This window comes from Salmo salar, chromosome 17, assembly GCF_965601325.2.
Source record: "Salmo salar chromosome 17, fSalSal1, whole genome shotgun sequence".
Taxonomy (NCBI): Eukaryota; Metazoa; Chordata; class Actinopteri; order Salmoniformes; family Salmonidae; genus Salmo; species Salmo salar.
Window position 1 is genome coordinate 63455347 of NC_138307.1, and position 19678 is coordinate 63475024.

Below are 19678 nucleotides of genomic sequence, written 5' to 3' on the forward strand. Positions count from 1 at the left end.
ACAAGCCTGTGAGGATCTCAGCAATGAAGTGACGATGATAGTATTTCGTGCCTCGTTGTTTCATGTCAGAATTGGGTGTACATGATACTTCTCAATATCAATACGGATCAAAATTGTTAGAACAGTCATGTTCTGAGCTTGGTTAAGTACATGCTTTTAATGAAGTATCATAGGAGGGGGAAAAAAGAGACATTTGAAAAAGTAATAATAATAAATCGACATGAAAAGATGCCTTTCTCCCCAGAAGGGCGTCGTAACCGACACCCTCACCTCCCTAATTCTGCCAAGGACTTGCAAACACAGGGCTTCCGAACCCACAACTTCAACTGTCTGAGGGAAACAAAGGTTACACTAAATTCAACAAGAGGCTAGGCGGCATAACCTCAAGTGGACATTTTTCAAATGGGTGGGTGTGGCTGTCTCACAAACTCCCTCAGTTTATTGACCTTTGAATAAACTGACCCATTGTATGACTGTGGGTCCAGGGCGATTTCCTATGTTTGTAACCCCTCGGTGGTGTGCCGAGACTTGTCGTTCACCCCCCACCCCCCCGCAGAGAAACAGAAAGCATCAGCCTCTGTCCATGCATTCGAGCAGTGAGCCAGGACAAAGACAAAACACATTGCCGTGTGTCATAAAATCACCAGAGGGCTGCAGTAGTCTCGTTTTCTTTTAAATATATTCTTTAACGTTTTTTTTGTTGCTTGCTTTTATCTTGTTTTTTGTCTAAGACTGTCCTTTAAATGCAAATAAAGGAGATCATCTTAGGTTGTGTTAACATCCAGTGCCCGTCTGTTTTCTTCTATACCTCAATGCTGTTTCCCGCGTAAAGCCTGGTCCATGTCCGAGCTGCAAGGTACACAGAGAGGGGGTTCATTAACTACAGGTATTAGCATTCTTCTTGAAGGAATGTCTTGCTATCTCTGAATTGATTTGACCTGCAGTGGCACTTTAGGAGGCTGAAGTGAAGAGCACTACAAGAGCAGAAGGAAATTGGTTCCTTCTCACACTCACTGCCTCTGTTTAAAACCAGGCTTTGTTCACATTCAGAGATAGGTACTCTTGATCAGAGGATGCAAAATAATTTAAAATGCCAAGGGGTGAGAATTTAAACTGGGTTCACTTAACATGACATGTGTGCGCGCTGTCTCACCTGTCTCAATGGCTTGGGCTTCGTTTGATTTCCACTGCTCTGCAACATCGTTTGCAAGTGGGTCATCAGGGTTAGGAGCGCTTAATAATGCTTGGATTGATAGGAGCACTGTGCGGATCTGCAAAGCTGGGGACCACTTATCTGTGAGAGAAAAAGAAAACGGTGGAGGAAGGGGTCATACTTTGAGTCAGGTCGTGACTGTGACTAATGATAACTGAATCTGGATAACTCACCTTTCAAGATGTCTAGGCATATCCGACCCAGCTTGTCCACATTGGGATGGTAGATTTTGGTCATGAATCGCACTTTGGGAGCTGCCATGGGATATTCTTCTGGCAGAAAGAGTTCAAGTTTAAATGTGCCTCCTTCGAAAGGGGAGTCCTGGGGCCCTGAAATCACCACATGGAAGTAGCGTGCATTCGCCTCATCAGGCTCTGCCTTTATTCCAGGAACGGGTTCGGCCAGCAAACGTTGAGTCTCCTGAACACGGACAGAGATACAGATCGAGACATGCAGGTAGATAGACAAACACATGCAAACAGAAACATGTCATGTTCATGTTTGAAGTGAACCCAGTTTAAATTATCTCAAGCAGAATGCGACACACATGTAGCGAGACAGATAAGCACCAACAACCAGATGTCAGGTCAGGGTCAATAGTTACCAAGGTTTTGGACAACTATGTTTAGGTGCAAGGACAGCCATCCATACATTCAAGGTCAGGTTTGACATTATGTTTCTGAACTTTTTGGGGGCAAAGAACAACCACTCTGTCTTGTCTCTTTCAAGAGCACACAATTGTCACTCACCCAGTGTTTTAGATCCTCAGCTAAGAGCTCATAGGATACATTCTATTGCAGTTAAAGGTGAAATAAAAAATATATAAATTACATGCCTGGATGTGAACTAGCTGCAAAGTCTGTTTTTTGTGAATTATTCTGAAGCCTAGCACATGTAACATGCCTACCAACATGTAACATCTTCATGGTATGACTGTCATTCTGATGGAAATACATTTATTAACAATAACTTTCAAATAGAACTCTGATAGCCCCATGTAAACTATAACACCCACTGTACATGTTTGTCGTCTGTTTTTTTATTCAACAACTAGGCAAGTCAGTAAGTTAGGCTAGTTGAGTCGGCTGATAATTGAATGTTTCTGTCAAACATTTGTTTTTGCAGCCACCTAGTATATGTATGACAAACTATTGTCCCATGTCGCTTCATTCATTTCTGACACAGAACTCCTGCAAGACCAACAAGATCTCCTGATCCTGCTCATTGGGCCTAGACACAGTTTGAGAGAAATACCTGCACTACCACCGGTTTCTATACTACAGCCAAGTTAGCTTTGCTACCCAAAGCACTTTCATACACAGTAAACCAAGCAAGTAAATGTGAGTTTATAATACATACTCTGGAGTCCTGTAGTACAGCAAGTTCTACCAATATCTAGCTAGCTAAATCTGCTAGCTGTATGTACGTTGCTAACGTTAGCTAGCAGTGCCAGTCGAGTGTCACTGTTCAGATCGCTAACTTGAGACCATAGCAAGGTTACTTCAGTACATGTTCACTAAGAAAATGATTAATTTCAACACAAATAGGCAATTAAGCAGACTTGGGCCATATTCAGCAGGAAGGATAATACATTTGACCAAACATTCCTCTGACTTGGGGCTGAGCCTGAGACATACAGTACCTAGCTAACGGAAGTAGTTAGCTAGCAAATACATGGCAATGCACGTGCCGAGTCGTATTTTTCTTCGCAACTCAAAGGGGACCGAACTACGGCTTGTGATCCATTTATCGCATGTGGTTTTTGGAATTACCTTTATAATCCTGCGGGGTAGTCCTGCCATCTTGTTTTACTGTATACAGTATTTTTGTATGTTCACTCCTTCGTCGCCGACAAACACGCCTTCCGGTGAATGGTGTTGGCCTCTGACGGGATTGTGAATGCTGGGAAATGTATTTTAGTCAACGACCAGCGTTTACATATTTCAATTAAACGAACTTCATGTTCCAGTAGTGGGTGCTTTTGAAATCTAAAAGAAAATACTAGAAATATGAACGTACTCTTTATTGCACTTTCTTTGAATCACAAAAACGTGAAAGACATGGACTGAATAAAAATGATCGTAAAAATGGACAGTTATCACAATCAATGAAATATTGTTCTGCACCGTAGGAGCCAAAGTTTGAGTCCCAGTTGCAGCTTTTTCTTTCTCCCGTTACACTGGTCCCAATTGCAGTTCTCTCCTTCCTCCACAATAACATGGAGATACCCTAACCATGTCCCAGAATTTCATGAAATACAAGGTATTTAGCAAATAGGGAAAATATATATTTCACTGACAGTTTTGGTAATCTGCTTCAAAACATAAGTGCGCAACTTCAGATTTGTTCATTTTATTTTACAGCACAAATAATTACACCAAAAAACTGTTTGGGATTTGGGGGGTGAGCCAAGCTAATAATTATGTAAGGTATCGATGATTCTGAAGGTAAGAAACTCCTTAACTATCTGTCTTTCGGGGGATCTCTCTTTCTGCGTCGTGTATGGTACCTAAGAAAAAATGGAACAAAAGTTAAAATGTTCAATATATAGTGGATTCGGAAAGTAAGTACAGCCTTATTCTATAATTGATTAAGCTGTATTCTCTCGATCTACACACAATACCCCATAATGACAAAGCAAAAACAGGTTTTTAGAAATATAAAAAAATCTGAAATATCACATTTACATAAGTATTCAGACCCTTTACTCAGTACTTTGTTGAAGCACCGTCGCCAGCGATTATAGCCTCGAGTCATCTTAAATATGACGCTACAAGCTTGGCACACCTGTATTTGGGGAGTTTCTCCCATTCTTCTCTGCAGATCCTCTCAAGGGAGTGTCACTGCACAGCGATGTTCAGGTCTCTCCAGAGATGTTCGGTCGGGTTCAAGTCCGGGCTCTGGCTGGCCACTCAAGGACATTCAGAGACTTGTCCCGATGCCACTCCTGCATGGTCTTGGCTGTGTGCTTAAGGTCGTTGTCCTGTTGGAAGGTTAACCTTCGCCCCTGTCTGAGGTCCCGAGTGCTCTGGAGCAGGTTTTCATCAAGGATCTCTCTGTACTTTGCTCCGTTCATCTTCCCTCAATCCTGACTATTCTACCAGTCCCTGCCGCTGAAAAACATCCACACAGTATGAACCTGCCACCACCATGCGTCACCGTAGGCATGGTGCCAGGTTTCCTCCAGACGTGATGCTTGGGATTCAGGCCAAAGAGTTCAATCTTGGTTTCATCAGACCTGAGAATCCTTTAGGCGCCTTTTGGCAAACTCCAAGCGGACTGTCATGTGCCTTTTACTGAGGAGTGGCTTCCGTCTGGCCACTACCATAAAGCCCTGATTGGTGGAGTGCTGCCAAGATGGTTGTCCTTCTGAAAGGTTCTCCTTTCTCCAGAGGAACTCTGGCAGAGTGACCATTGGGTTCTTGGTCACCTCCCTGACTAAGGCCCTTCTCTCCCGATTGCTCAGTTTGGCCGAGCGACCAGCTCTAGGAAGAGTCTTGGTGGTTCCAAACTTCTTCCATTTAAGAATGATGGCGGCCACTGTGTTCTTGGGGACCTTCAATTCTGCAGAAATGTTTAGGTACCCTTCCCCAGATCTGTGCCTTGACAGAATCCTGTCTCGAAGATCTACGGACAATTCCTTCGACCTCATGGCTTGGTTTTTGCTCTGACATGCACTGTCAACTGTGGGACCTTATATAGACTGGATATGATTTGGAAAGGAACATACCTGTCTACTTAATTTACCACAGGTGGACTCCAATCAAGCAGTAGAAACATCAAGGATGATCAATGGAAACAGAATGCACCTGAGCTCAATTTCTAGTCTCATAGCAAAGGGTCTTATTTACATAAGGTTTCTGTTTTTTAATAAAAATGCAAACATTTTCTAAAAACCTGTTTTCGCTTTGTCATTATGGGGTGTTGTGTGTAGATGGATAAAATTGATTTTTTTTTCTCAATTTTAGAATAAGGCTGTAACGTAACAAAATGTGGAAAAAGGGAAGGGGTCTGAATACTTGCAAATGCACTATATAGGTGATTTTAAAAAGGACTGAGTGAGGATTGTACCCACCTTCATGCAAGTTTCTCACTCAATACATTAATTTACAAATTAGCAACATAAGGTACATTTTGGATACTTAAAAGGCCCAATGCAAACATTATCTCAATATCAAATAATTTCTGGGTAACAATTAAGTACCTTACTGGGATTAAACAAACAAAAATAGCTTCTTAGCAAGAGCAATTTCTCAAGCAAGAATTTTGCTAGGACTGTGAGAGTGGGGAGGTGAAAACCGAAGCCTCGTTATTGGCAGAGACGTTTGGAACTCTTTTATATTGGTCTATTAACTAATTTACCACCTGGTGATGTCACCAAGCAAGCCAAAACAGGCTGAAATTTCAGGCGACCTAAAAGAGCATTATCATTTTCACAGCATTCTTTCAACCTCAGCATGGAAATATATAAAACACAGGAAATTACATTTTTGACTACACTGGGCCTTTAATACTAAGGAAGTGCCATGTGAGTTCAGTACCAATATTTAATATGGAACGGGTGTGGCTTCCATCTATTGCCCTGCTTTGAGCAATCAACAACATAATTTCCCCCTTCTGAGCATCTCTTTATAATTTAGACAGTGCCCAGTTAGTACTGACTATCACTAAAGTGATTCAATCATAGAAGGTGTACTTACTGTCCCACTGGGTACCAGCGGTGCTTGGTGGTGTGAAACATTTTGCTGAGCTCCTCGATGGTGGGGGCCTGTTTGTTCTGCAGCACCTCCCTGCCGAGGTGGGCCTTCAGCACCTGGTCATGTGTCTCTGCCGGATTGGCCAGGGGGTCTGGCCGTAGAATGGGCTACAGTGTCACAAATACATAAGAAAACCCATAACAATCAAGGACCATTTATGCTGTTTTTCAACCTAAATCGCAGGGCTTATTTTGCCGTTTAATAGCCGGCGTGGTGAGAAAAGGGGCATATTGCTGGCAGGGAAATCTCGGCCTCCCACAGACATGATTTTACAGATCAACCTGCAGGGCTTATTGTGTTTGCAAATGCAGTATTTACAGCATTTAAGTGGTTTCCTTTTCCTCATCAGCTCTGTTAACGTCAGTATCAGCAAATCCAAGTTCTAATTTCTTACCTGGGTATGTTCATAAGGAACATCCTCAGAGGGATGGTAGCACACTATGGTCTTCCCATCAGATGTCACACCAATTTCCACCTTACTGCAATGAAGGTGACAAGAAATGAACAAAGTCATCGCAATACACAGTTACAGTAAATCATAATTTTGTAACTATGGTTACGTAGCAAGCTATCTACTTACCAATCATCATCAATGGAAGGTCCACGGATAGTTGACTTGTGAAGGACAGGCACAACGCCTATTGTAGATATATTGGTTTACATAAATAAAAAGGTACAGTATGATGTGATTAATAACAGCCAAGCTACAGTCACAAGATTGCTAGCTAGCTGGGTTCTCTGCCTCAACAATGCTTGCTAACATTAACTTGATAGCTAGCTGATAAAATACTTTCAGCACTTGAGATTGTGTTCACAAAACGCGTTCCTCAATCTTGCAAGTTTTACAATAGACCGTACTCACCTGTGCAGTGTTTCAGTTGAGTAACAGTTGAAAACCGTGTAAAGAAACAACTCAACCTATTTAAATGACCTGTAGCAGCCATGCTCAACAGAAATGTTGCATTTGTGTTTCATGGAAATATTTCCGTGTATGTACTACACGGAAATAATTCCGTGTGAATACGTAAACCCTACATGTTAGTTCGGCCGTACAAACCTTTACGAACAAATCCTTTTTCTTCAGTAAAGTCAAAGTAAAAATCCAAAAATAAAACAACTGGGACAGTTTAACTGTCAAATGCATTTGGGGAAAAGTATTTATCACATTTGTAGAAATATATTTTTAGAATTGGAATAGAGTAAACTGAGAAATAATGGGATTTTAACATTTTGCTAATTCGTTAACATGAAACTCAAGTTGCAGCATTGCTCTTAAACTCCATATAATGGCAACTGAACATCGAAAGGGTTACCGATGTGACCTCATACTGGAACCATCTCACTACTCCACAGTTCCACTGCCAATGGAGGAGAAGGCAAAGGTATCAGTGAAACTTCAGCCAGAGGTTTTTAACCCATTCACCCTGTCTCCTCTGCCAGAACAGATGATCCGTGATGCTCTTGTTGACTGGGTGCAAAACAAACGGCTCTTTTCACCCACTGCAGCCAGAGGAATGGTCATCACTGACGTAACCCATGAGGTTGCATACTGTTACAGACTGGAAACATTTACAGAACACAGGTCTGTGTGTTTAAGATTTGAACCGCAATGCAAAACTTCCAAAGCACCAGTGACTCCAAAATCAGCAGGGGAAGTACAGGAGCCACAACCCTGGAAGGTGCCTGTGACCCTGGCCAAGATGTTCCACAACCAGGTGTTAAATTACAGGCTGATTCACACAGACCGAGTGACCGGGTGCTCTTACTGCCAGGAGCAGAAGTGGGTTATGTGCAAGGCCTGCTGTGCCTCTACTAGGGTGTGCTGCCCTGTGTGAGGCAGGGGCACCAAAAAGCTCTGCAGAGAATGCCAGGGTGAGAAGATGGTGCCCTGCATGTCCCTGGGCTGGGTTTGCTGTGAGATGTGCGTGGGAAAGGGCCAGCTGTGCTACTTCAAAGAGCTGCGGGTAGACTACCGCTGTCATCTCGACAGGTACCTCCTAGGTGTCCCAGGCGGAATCCCAGAGAAGGATTTCCCATGCCATAGGGGAGTCCACAATGGCTTTGGCCAAAACGTGTGCCCCATTAGCACCTTCTCTGTGGAAGAGGTCAACGCAGCCTCACGGCGGATGGTGCGGTCGTCCCACTCCAGCTGCCCCCAGTGCCACATCATTCAACAGAGACATCCACTGAGGGCAGTGCTAGTGTCTCGAGTCCAGTATCGCTAGAGGGATACTTCTGGAAGTGTGTTTATTTTTGGAGTAGACCACTCCATCTACTGGCCAGACTACCCAGAGAGGAGGATCCGTCTCTGGTTATAGAACTGGTAATGCTCAAATCCCAGATAAAAGCTTCCTCAAACACATGCGTATGATAACAAAAAGATTGTCGTCCTTTTTTTCACACCTACTCATTCAAGGGTTTTTCTTTATTTTTAATATTTTCTACATTGTAGAATAATAGTGAAGACATCACAATCATGAAATAAAACATATGGAATCATGTAGTAACCAAAAAAGTGTTAAACAAATCAAAATATGTTTTATATTTGAGATTCTTCAAAGTAGCCACCCTTTGCCTTGACAGCTTTGCACACTCTTGGCATTCTCTCAACCAGCTTCACGGAATGCTTTTCCAACAGTCTTGAAGGAGTTCCCACATATGCTGAGCACTTGTTGGCTACTTTTCCTTCATTCTGCGGTCCAACTCATCCCAAACGACCTCAGCTGGGTCGAGGTCATTTGATTGTGGAGGGCAGATCATCTGATGCAGTACTCCATCACTCTCCTTCTTGGTCAAATAGCCCTTACACAGCCTGGAGGTGTGTTGAGTCATTGTCCTGTTGAAAAACAAATGATAGTCCCACTAAGCGCAAACCAGATGGGATGGTATATTGTTGCAGAATGCTTTGGTAGCCATGCTGGTTAAATTGTGCCTTGAATTCTAAATAAATCACAGAATGTCACCAGCAAAGCACCCCCACACCTTCTCCTCCATGCTTCACGGTAGGAACCACACATGCAGAGATCATCCGTTCACCTACTCTGCGTCTCAAAGACAAGGCAGTTCGAACCAAAATCTCAAATTTGGATCAAAGGACAGATTTCCACTGGTCTAATGTCCATTGCTCGTGTTTCTTGGTCCAAGCAAGTCTCTTGTTCTTATTGGTGTCCTTTAGTAGTGGTTTCTTTGCAGCAATTCGATCATGAAGGCCTGATTCGTGCAGTCTCCTCTGAACATGTTGAGATGTGTCTGTTACTTAAACTCAGTGAAGCATTTATTTGGACTGCAATTACTGAGGTGCAGTTAACTCTAATGAACTTATCCTCTGCTGCAGAGGTAACTCTGGGTCTTCCTTTCCTGTGGCTGTCCTCATGAGAGCCAGTTTCATCATAGTGCTTGATGGTTCTTGCGACTGCACTTGAAGAAACTTTCAAAGTTCTTGAAATTTTCAGCATTGACTGACCTTCATGTCTTAAAGGAATGGACTGTCGTTTCTCTTTGCTTATTTGAGCTCTTCTTGCCATAATATGAACTTGGTCTTTTACCAAATAGGGCCATCTTCTGTACACCTCTACCTTGTCACAACACAACTAATTGGCTCAAATGCAGTAAGGAAAGAAATTCCACATTAACTTTTAACAAGGCACACCTGTTAATTGAAATGCATTCCACCTCATGAAGCTGGTTGAGAATACCAAGAGTGTACAAAGCTGTTAGGGTGGCTACTTTGAAGAACCTCAAATACAAAATAGATTTTGATTTGTTTAACACTTTTTTGGTTACCACATGATTCCAAATGTGCTATTTCATAGTTTTGATGTCTTCACTATTATTCTACAATGTAGAAAATCGTAAAAACAAAGAAAACCCTGGAATGAGTAGGTATGTCCAAACTTTTGACTGGTACTGTAAATGTTTCACAAGTTGGTCAAATCCTTATTTCTTTACCATTTTTCCCTGATCGGCCTTTCAGTAAATGTTTGAGTAGGTATTTCAGATTTCACACATTTCTCTTTGAACCAATGCAGGAATGTCACTGACACAATACATAGTTTATTCTGGGGAGGAAAAAAAAGGCCAAGATCAGCAAATTCCTACACAAATAATCATTGATGACACTAAACCAGATACCTGTGCCTTCAAAATCACATTTCAATAATTTGTTTTTGACTAACAATCGATGGAATATCTATTGAATTATTTAGACAAACATTCAGATAAATATTGACCTTCCTTGTTGCAAAGACATTTTAGCTCACAAAACAAATATTTATGTGGCGCTTAATTATTAGGAGATCTGTTTTAGAAGAAAAGTTTGAGAAAGTCCATCCACAGTTCAGGCAATGTTCTTGAAGTGCCTTCTTGGCCCCGGGTTGACAGAAAGTCTTTGACCTCTCTGTGTGAGTCCAAGGTGTCGCTCTATGTTGATTGGAAGTTGGTCCAGAGTGGCTCACTAGGAAAGCTCCATATCTGCTGTGGAGGAAGTGCTGCTGGATGCCTCAGGCGCTGTGGTTGCCACCAACCGCTCCCGATTGCCAAACACCTTAGCGACTGGAGACAGCACATACATGGATGACACGCAAAGTCAGTGAACATACTCGGTCACGTACACACAAAACACACCATGTTAATGACCATCAGCTACTGATATAACACCTCAGTGGCCAAGCGGACACACAGATATACAAACCCATGACTCTACAACCAAGCAGGAGAGATGATAGCTATATAAACTTAACAGTCAAAGCCCATAATAAATAGATGTTCAATACAGAGGGAGAGAGATACTATCCCTCTTTATTGAACAGGTCGTTTTTCGTAGCCACTGTGCTTCTACATCTGCATTGCTTGCCGTTTGAGGTTTTAGGCTGGGTTTCTTTGTGACATCTTCTAATGTAAAAAGGGCTTTATAAAATACATTTGGTTGATTGATTAAAAAAGTGTAAAGGCTAGTTGCCATATTCTAAATATATATCTATTTTTCTGGAACAAAAAGAAAATACATGATAGACTCGGCTCCTTGTCAGGCCTAGAGCAGAAGGTAATAACATTGAAACTGTACCTGCTGCCACATCACTTATGTCCCAAACCCGCAGGCCATCCCTCTGTCCTCCAAAGGCATATACAAAGGGCATGTCAGGACAGCATGCTGCACAGAACAGCACCCCCTATCAACAGAAAGGGAGCATTTTACCGCAACAGCCACATATACAGCACACATCCAAACATTCGCTGTTAGACAGAAATGTGATGGATCTTATTGCAATGACATGGCAATGATTACAGCGACAGAGAAACCATCTTTACCATTTTCATGTCCCGGGTGTGAACCAGATTGGGCTTGTTCCCCAAGATGTCCCAAATCTTGACGTGTTTGTCTGCTGACGAGGTGACCAAGCATCCCCGGATCTGGCTGCTAAGGTCCAAGCCTACGGGGCCAGAGACAACTGATTTCAATTCTGTTTCCCTGATCTTGAATGCCATGTTTGTGTACCAGTACTCATCCAGTATTTTAAAGTCTGAATATGAAGGGGTAGGGGCTAGAGGAAGTGGGGGCAGAAATTGGCCTGTGACCACACCCACCTGACACCTCTCCGTCATGTGCCCTTAGCGTAAACACTGGCTTGTCCGAGCGCGCGTCCAGACAGTAAATAAAGCCGTCCTCTGTGCTCGCCTAAAACACAGCCAAACATCAGTGAGAGTGTAAACAGGAAAGTGCACCAAGCATTTTCCATGTGAAAGTTAGCCAATATGCTATGCTATGTGAGAGGTGGCAAGAGGGCAGCTTACCAGGAAGTTGCAGGGCGAGAAGTGGTTCCAGGCGACCCTTTCCACCTGCCCGCTAAACCTCCAAGTGCGATGGCTGCTGTCCGGGCTGCGGCAGTCATACAGGATTGCCGACCTGGCCAGAGGAAGAAGACGCAGGTTAAGACTTGTTAGTTTTGTACTTTCACAATCCCGACCTCCTATATACAGGAGGAGACATTTATTTTTTTAAACAATTTTAGAGGTTGTAATAGATTAAGATTGGACATACTTATCATATGATCCTGATATCAGGGTCTGAGCTTCAAAGGGGTGGAACATCAACGTCTGAACCTAAAAAGGACTTGACTTTAATGTTTGAGATCAACATTACAAGTAAGCAGGCGAGGCTACATCCAAAATCAATTTCACATTGTATTTTTATTATTTATTTAGAGTAGGCCCATTATGGGAAGTTAAACAGGCTGTGATGACTGGATACACGTACCTTGTCAGTGTGTCTGCGCAGTGTTGTGGCTGGCTTTCCCTGTGCCAGATCCCACAGGATCACGGTTTTGTCGGCTGACCCACTGGCCAAGACGTTGCTGTGGAAAAGAAGCAACACACAGAAACTCAGAGTAAAGGTGGAGGGTAGGTTTGTGACAACACAAGTGACATTGTGATTGTGTGGTTACATTGACATGAGTGGAAAGGTCTGGGGCTAGGGGTGAGGGGTAACGGGTACAACTCCAATATGACTCACCGGACCAGTTTGTTCCAGGATAAGTCCAGTACAGCGTCTGTATGACCTTCCACTGGCTCTGCTGCAGCCTAAAAATTAAAATTCCATGTTAGGATTCGGGCCATAGTGAGGAGACACCAACACCATAAACATAACAGTGGAAACTACCACATCCAAGTGTTTGTGGGAAAATGACCTTTTTGCTTTTCTTTTTCTTCTTGGAGGCCTTCTTGCTCCCCAGGGTGAAGGCAGGCTCTAGGCAGTCCACCACATCCAGGTCCCACACGTCGATCTGCGGTGTCATGTTGCCTACAGCCGCATAATTGCCTGTACAAACAGATGGGATTAATGTGAAGTCAAAAAAAGACATGTTATAAACTGAGAAAACACTGAATTGAATGTCCATTTCGCAGAGTCGGGTTGAGATAAACTGCTGTTTGAGCTTAACTCAAAGTCAAACCTGAGAATCCATTTAACACTATAAAAAGTGAATTCACTCACCTGTGCCTTCTGGACTAGGGTCAAAGTTAAGCCACTCCACACACAATGGATAGGCTGGCAGGAGTATGTCATGGTGAACATAGAGGGATTCCTCCTCGGCGTTGTATACTGTGCAGAGGCAAATAAATATGAATTAAAACAACCTTTGTTTTTACACTTGCATGTACACGGAGTATACCAAACATTAGGAAAACCTTCCTAATATTGAGTCGCAAACCCAGCAGTGTTGCAGTTCTTGACACAAACCATTGCGCCTGGCACCTGATACCATACCCCGTACAAAGGCATTTAAATATTTTGTCTTCCCCATTCACCCTCTGATTGGCACACATTCACAATCCATGTCTCAAGGCTTAAAAACCCTTCTTTAACCTGTCTCCTCCCCTTCATCTACACTGATTGAAGTGGATTTGACATCAGTTGAAAGCTATGATCGCTTGTTGGTCAGTCTATGTCATGGAAAGAGCATATTTGGAACACTCACTATGTCTACACTGATACTATTTGATTTGTGTAAGGAGTTTGTGTAAGTCTAAGCTGAGAGTCAAATTGCCAGTTAGAACAACAGTCTCTGCAACTCACCGTGAATCTCCAGATTGCAGGAGTCCTTCTCTGCTTTGCCTGAAATTATGAGGTTATCATTGGGCTTGATTTGAAAGTCCTCTCGCTCATACTGGTCCTGGAGAGACAAAGAAAAGATGCCAACAACTAAGTCTGAATGACACAGAATTACCAGAAATGTAGAGCTGGGACGATAAACCAAAAATGATCGATACGACCACTTATCGCAGACATTTTGCTGATATCGTTCATTATGATAAGTAGCCTATACTATAGAAATGTGAAGTTTGAAATGAAATAAGTTTGTTTAATGGGACAAATGATGGCTACAGCCATCAAACTAGTAGTAGTACTTTAAAGGATAATAAAATAAATACTGTGGTGCACATTATAAACTTATTGTTTCTATTTATCGGTATCGCAACAATTAGGTCATTTATCACAATATGGATTTTTTAAGTGGCAGGTAGCCTAGCAGTTAGAGGGTTGGGCCAGTAACCGCAAGGTCGCTGGAATCGAATACCCGAGCAGACATGGTGAAAAATCTACCGATGGCCCTTAAGCAAGGCACTTGACCCCAATTTGCTTCAGGGGCGCCGTACTACTATGGGTGACCCTGTAAAACAACACATTTCACTGCACCTATCCGGTGTGTGACAACATATATGTGATATGTACGGCATGCACTACTAGTTGGTGCCAAACCAGACTGGTGAGACGTTTCATCCCTCTGAACTGGCACACAGCCCTGGACTCACTGTGTCTTTGATGGTAATGTAAGGATCCTCCTCATTGGTGCTGAACACTGTGAGGCCGGCAAGGCTGTCACCAAGGTTGGCAGTCACTGTGCCAGAAAAAAAAGATGAACCGTAAGAGAGAGTTCTTTGGGGGGGAAAAAAACAAACAGTGATTAACACAGTCCTCTTGGCATATTAACAGACAGAGATAACCCATGAATTTAAGATCAGACATAATCTGAGAGCAGATGCAGAAACTATATTTACCCGAGTCTTCCTCGTCATATCTATCCAAACCATACTCTGCTAGTTCATCAGCTTCCTCCCTTCCTGCTTCATTTTCATCTTGCTCTGGCTCCTGTCCCTGAACAGCTTCTGCCTCGTCACTCTGTTCCTGCCCGCTGGCCATGCCTTCATCATCCTCCTCCTCTTCACCTACGCGTTCACTGAGCAAACACAAATACATTGACACAAATACCTGAATTGCTAATCCTGAAAATGTATAATATTGGGGTCAATTCCATTTAACTAATTTGATAAAACCCCCCATTGAGGAAATTATTTCTTAGTCACTTCGCTGGTCCAGAAATAATGAGTATTTCAAACATTTTGCTTCACATTTCAATTCATTTCCTATATTGACTGGGTTTAAATAGAAGTTTCGGTCTCAGTCGTCCAAAAACTCCACCAACCCCAATTGTTCTTTTGCCTCTGCTATAATGCGTTGCAATTCTTCTTTGCTCAACTCCACCTGTAACAAAATGTGGCAGCAGGTTAAAACAGACATTACCTAGTTGGTGCCATTAATTTTATTTGCATGAATTATGCTGTTTATTAACTATAAATGCTGTAATTCCAATAGAACGTATTAGCGAGCTTGCTAGCTGGGGTGTATTCATTAATTGGATTCCGTTGCAAAACGTTTATCTGTTGCAAAACGTTTGAAAACATTTTGCAACTGAAACCGTTTACTCCAAACATAAAACTTTTGCAACGAAAATGAGTTTCTATTTGCCAAATTATGGTAGGTCCCTCCCCGTTTCGTTCCGTTTGCTTCAGTTAGGTTCCTAGAGTAAATGGTAAACGGTTTTGCAACGGAATCCGACTAATGAAAACACCACAGATATATTTTCTGTCTTGTTGACAATTTAGCTAGCTAGATTCTTACCTTATCTGGTGTTTCCTTCGAAACGCCTCGCTTTACCCATCCAATACAAGTGATTTGAGAACTCATTATTGACAACGTACTAGTTTCCTAGTAATGCACACGAAATTCAATGTAATGTACAACTCTAAAGTGTACAAAAACAGTTCGTAAAGATCCAGAAGTTACATAAAAATGGCACACACTGGCATGTGAGTTGAGTCCCACTCTGTCTAGACAGGCAGTGTCGCAGACTGATGACGTTCAGGGGGGGGGGTTCTTCTTCTTTGAGTTTTAAGTGCCGGATCGTAAAACTGGAGTGTGAGGCCGGTCACGACCTGTCTATACAACTATATTCAAATCAAATTTTATTGGTCACATTCAAGTGTTTACAAAATGTTATTGCGGGTGTAGCGAAATGCTTGTGTTTCTAGCTTCGACAGTGCAGTAATATCTAACAAGTAATATCTAACAATTTCACAACATATACCCAATACACACAAATCTAGTAAAGGAATGGAATTAAGAATATATAAATATATGGACGAGTAATTTCAGAGCGACATAGACTTAGATACAGTAGAATAGTATAGAATACAGTATATACATATGAGATGAGTAATGCAAGATATGTAAACATTATAAAAGTGACTAGTGCAATTTGGGTTAGCTGCCTTCCTCAAGGGCACATCAACAGACTAACCTTGTCAGTTTCGGGAGTCAAATTAGCAACCTTTCTGTCACTGGCCTAACGCTCTAACCGCTAGGCATGGTGCCGGAGGGAATGGCTGCCGTTTTATGGGCTCCTAACCAACCGTGCTATTTTGTTTGTTTTTTCGCATTGTTTGTAACTTATTGTGTACATAATGTTGCTGATACCGTCTCTTATGACTTCTGGACATCAGAACAGCAATTACTCACCTCGAACTGGATAAAGAATTCTTCTTTAATGAATCGGACGAGAGGGATTTACTCCAGATAACCGACAAGGCCCTCATCCCCGCCATTCGGAGAAATTGTGGAAGGAGGTCGTGGTGCCTTGTAAGGATCCGGCGACGAGTGGCTAATCTGCCTTTACCATCGGTACTATTAGCCAACGTACAGTCATTGGATAATAAAATAGACAAACTACAAGCACATATCCTACCAACGGGACATTGAAAACTGTAATATCTTATGTTTCACCGAGTCATGGCTGAATGACGACATGAATAACATACAGCTGGTGGGTTATACATTGTATCGGCAGGATCGAACAGCAGGCTCTGATAAGACAAGGGGTAGCGGTCTATGTATATTTGTAAACAATAGCTGGTGCACGATATCTAAGGATGTCTCAAGGTTTTGCTCGCCTGAGTATCTCATGATAAGCTGTAGACCACACAATCAACCAAGAGTGTTTACATCTATATTCTTCGTAGCTGTGTATTTACCACCACAAACCGATGCTGGCACTTAGACCGCACTCAATAAGCTGTATACGGCCATAAGCAACAGGAAAACGCACATCCAGAAGCGGCACTCCTAGTGGCCGGGGACTTTAATGCAGGGAAACTTAAATCCATTTTACCTCATTTCTACTAGCATTTTAAATGTGCAACCAGAGGGAAAAAAACTCTGGACCACCTTTAATCCACACACAGAGATGCGTACAAAGCTCTCCCTCGCGCTCCATTTGGCAAATCTGACCATAATTCTCTCCTCCTGATTCCTGCTTACAAGCAAAAACCAAAGCAGGAATCATCAGTGAATCGGTCAATAAAAAAATGTTCAGATGAAGCAGATGCTAAGCTACAGGACTGTTTTTCTAGCACAGACTGGAATATGTTCCAGGATTCTTCCGATGGCATTGAGGAGTACAATACATCAGATACTGGCTTCATCAATAAGTGTATCGATGACGTCGTGCCCACAGTGACTGTACGTACATACCCCTACAAGAAACAATGGATTACAGGCAACATCCACATTGAGATAAAGGGTAGAGCTGTCACTTTCAAGAAGCGGAACTCTAACCCAGAAGCTTAATGGAAATCCTGCTATGCCCTCAGACAAACCATCAAACAGGCAAAGTGTCAATACAGGACTAAGATTGAATCATACTACACCGGCTCCGACGCTCGTCGGATGTGGCAGGGCTTGCAAACTATTACAGACTACAAAGGGAAGCACAGCCATGAGCTGCCCAGTGACATAAGCCAACAGACAAGCTAAATTACTTCTATGCACGCTTTGAGGCAAGAAACACTGAAACATGCATGAGAGCATCAGCTGTTCCAGACGACTGTGTGATCACGCTCTCCGTAGCCAATGTGAGTAAGACCTTTAAACTAGTCAACATTCACAAGGCCGCAGGACCAGACGGATTACCAGGACATGTACTCCGAGCATGCAGTGACCAACTGGCAAGTGTCTTCACTGACATTTTTAACCTCTCCCTGTCAGAGTCTCTAATACCAACATGTTTCAAGCAGACCACCATAATCCCTGTGCCCAAGGACACTAAGGTAACCTGCCTAAATGATTACCGACCCGTAGCACTCACGTCTGTAGCCATGAAGTGCTTTGAAAGGCTGGTCATGGCTCACATCAACACCATTATCCCAGAAACCCTGGACCCACTCCAATTTGCATACCACCCCAACAGATCCACAGGTGGTGCAATCTCTATTGCACTCCACACTGCCATGTCACACCTGGACAAAAGGAACACCTATGTGAGAATGCTATTCATTGACTACAGCTCAGCATTCAACACCATAGTGCCTTGAAAGCTCATCACTGGACCCTGGGACTAAACACCTCCCTCTGCAACTGGATCCTGGACTTCCTGACAGGTCGCCACCCAGGTGGTAATGGTAGGTAACAACACATCCACCACTCTGATCCTCAACACTGGGGCCCCTCAGGGGTGTGTGCTCAGGCCCCTCCTGTACTCCCTGTTCACTCATGACTGCATGACCAGGCACAACTCCAACACCATCATTAAGTTTGCCGATGACACAACAGTGGTTGGCCTGATTACCAACAATGACGAGACAGCTTATAGGGAGGAGGTCAGAGGCCTGGCCATGTGGTTCCAGGACAACAACCTCTCCCTCAACGTGATCAAGGCAAAGAAGATGATCGTGGACTACAGGAAAAGGCGGGCCGAACAGGCCCCCATTAACATCGACGGGGCTGTAGTGTCCACATCACCAACACACTATCATGGTCCAAACACACCAAGACAGTCATGAAGAGGGCACGACAAAACATTTTCCCCCTCAGGAGACTGAAAAGATTTGGCATGGGTCCTCAGATCCTCAAAAGGTTCTACAGCTGCACCATCGAGAACATCCTGACCGGTTGCATCACTGCCTGGTATGGCAACTGCTCGGCCTCTGACTGCAAGACAATACAGAGGGTAGTGTGTATGACCCAGTACATCACTGGGGCCAAGCTTCCTGCCATCCAGGACCTCTATATCAGGCGGTGTCAGATGAAGGCCCTAAAAATTGTCAAAGACTCCAGCCACCCTAGTCATAGACTGTTCTCTCTGCTCCTGCACAGAAAGCGGTACCGGAGCGTCAATTCTAGGTCCAAGAGGCTTCTAATCAGCTTCTACACCCAAGCCATAAGACACCTGAACAGCAAATCAAATGGCTTCCAGGCTATTTCAATTGCCCCCCCTCCTCCCCCTCCCTTTACGCTGCTGCTACTCTCTGTTTATTATCTACGCCTAGTCACTTCAATAACTCTACCTACATGTACATATTACCTCGATTAACCAGTGCCCCCGCACATTGACTCTGTACCGGTACCCCCTGTATATAGCCTCGCTATTGTTATTTTACTGCTGCTCTTATTATTGTTATTTTACTGCTGCTCTTATTATTGTTATTTTACTGCTGCTCTTATTATTGTTATTTTACTGCTGCTCTTATTATTATTTTACTGCTGCTCTTATTTGTTACTTTTATTTCTTATTTTTTGCTTATCAATTTTTTTTACTTAACAGGTATTTTTCTTAAAACTGCAGTCCTTCACACTGGGGTGTTCAATCATTTGACTGAACAAAAGACTGTGTTGATTACTACCAGAATGGACATTGCCATTGAGGGCTTCCACCATTTTAAAGTCGTCAACTGGGTGGGGATTCCTATGAGTTAGGAGAAATCAGCCAAAGAAGAAAACTAACTACTTTAAAATGCAGTCACATCATTACACATGTGCAGTTTTTTGGAAGATGAGCTTTATCTGACCTGAACTTTGAAATGATGACCAACACAATCACAG

The 19678-nt window shown here is 42.9% G+C and overlaps 3 protein-coding genes across 3 annotated transcripts; all 3 read right to left on the reverse strand.

Moving 5' to 3' along the window:
* Positions 1 to 727: 727 nt before the first annotated feature.
* On the reverse strand, positions 728 to 3109 carry LOC106576396 (ubiquitin-conjugating enzyme E2 N). Its single transcript, XM_014153538.3, has 4 exons — positions 2986 to 3109; positions 1387 to 1633; positions 1154 to 1294; positions 728 to 849 (listed from the first exon to the last, which is right to left on the reverse strand). Exons 1-4 carry the CDS (start codon positions 3013 to 3015, stop codon positions 803 to 805), a joined length of 465 nt encoding a protein of 154 aa, XP_014009013.1. The 5' UTR covers positions 3016 to 3109; the 3' UTR covers positions 728 to 802.
* Positions 3110 to 3221: 112 nt separating this feature from the next.
* On the reverse strand, positions 3222 to 6992 carry LOC106576397 (large ribosomal subunit protein mL42). Its single transcript, XM_014153539.3, has 5 exons — positions 6833 to 6992; positions 6551 to 6608; positions 6365 to 6449; positions 5914 to 6077; positions 3222 to 3722 (listed from the first exon to the last, which is right to left on the reverse strand). Exons 1-5 carry the CDS (start codon positions 6912 to 6914, stop codon positions 3677 to 3679), a joined length of 435 nt encoding a protein of 144 aa, XP_014009014.1. The 5' UTR covers positions 6915 to 6992; the 3' UTR covers positions 3222 to 3676.
* A 3009-nt stretch (positions 6993 to 10001) lies between these two features.
* LOC106576395 (periodic tryptophan protein 1 homolog) lies at positions 10002 to 15647 on the reverse strand. Its single transcript, XM_014153537.3, has 15 exons — positions 15425 to 15647; positions 14949 to 15007; positions 14524 to 14702; positions 14278 to 14363; positions 13541 to 13637; positions 12959 to 13066; positions 12654 to 12784; positions 12479 to 12546; positions 12224 to 12320; positions 12008 to 12069; positions 11761 to 11872; positions 11554 to 11644; positions 11278 to 11399; positions 11033 to 11138; positions 10002 to 10521 (listed from the first exon to the last, which is right to left on the reverse strand). The coding sequence occupies exons 1-15, from the start codon at positions 15488 to 15490 to the stop codon at positions 10424 to 10426; spliced, it is 1482 nt and encodes a 493-aa protein (XP_014009012.2). The 5' UTR covers positions 15491 to 15647; the 3' UTR covers positions 10002 to 10423.
* Between the last annotated feature and the right edge of the window lie 4031 nt (positions 15648 to 19678).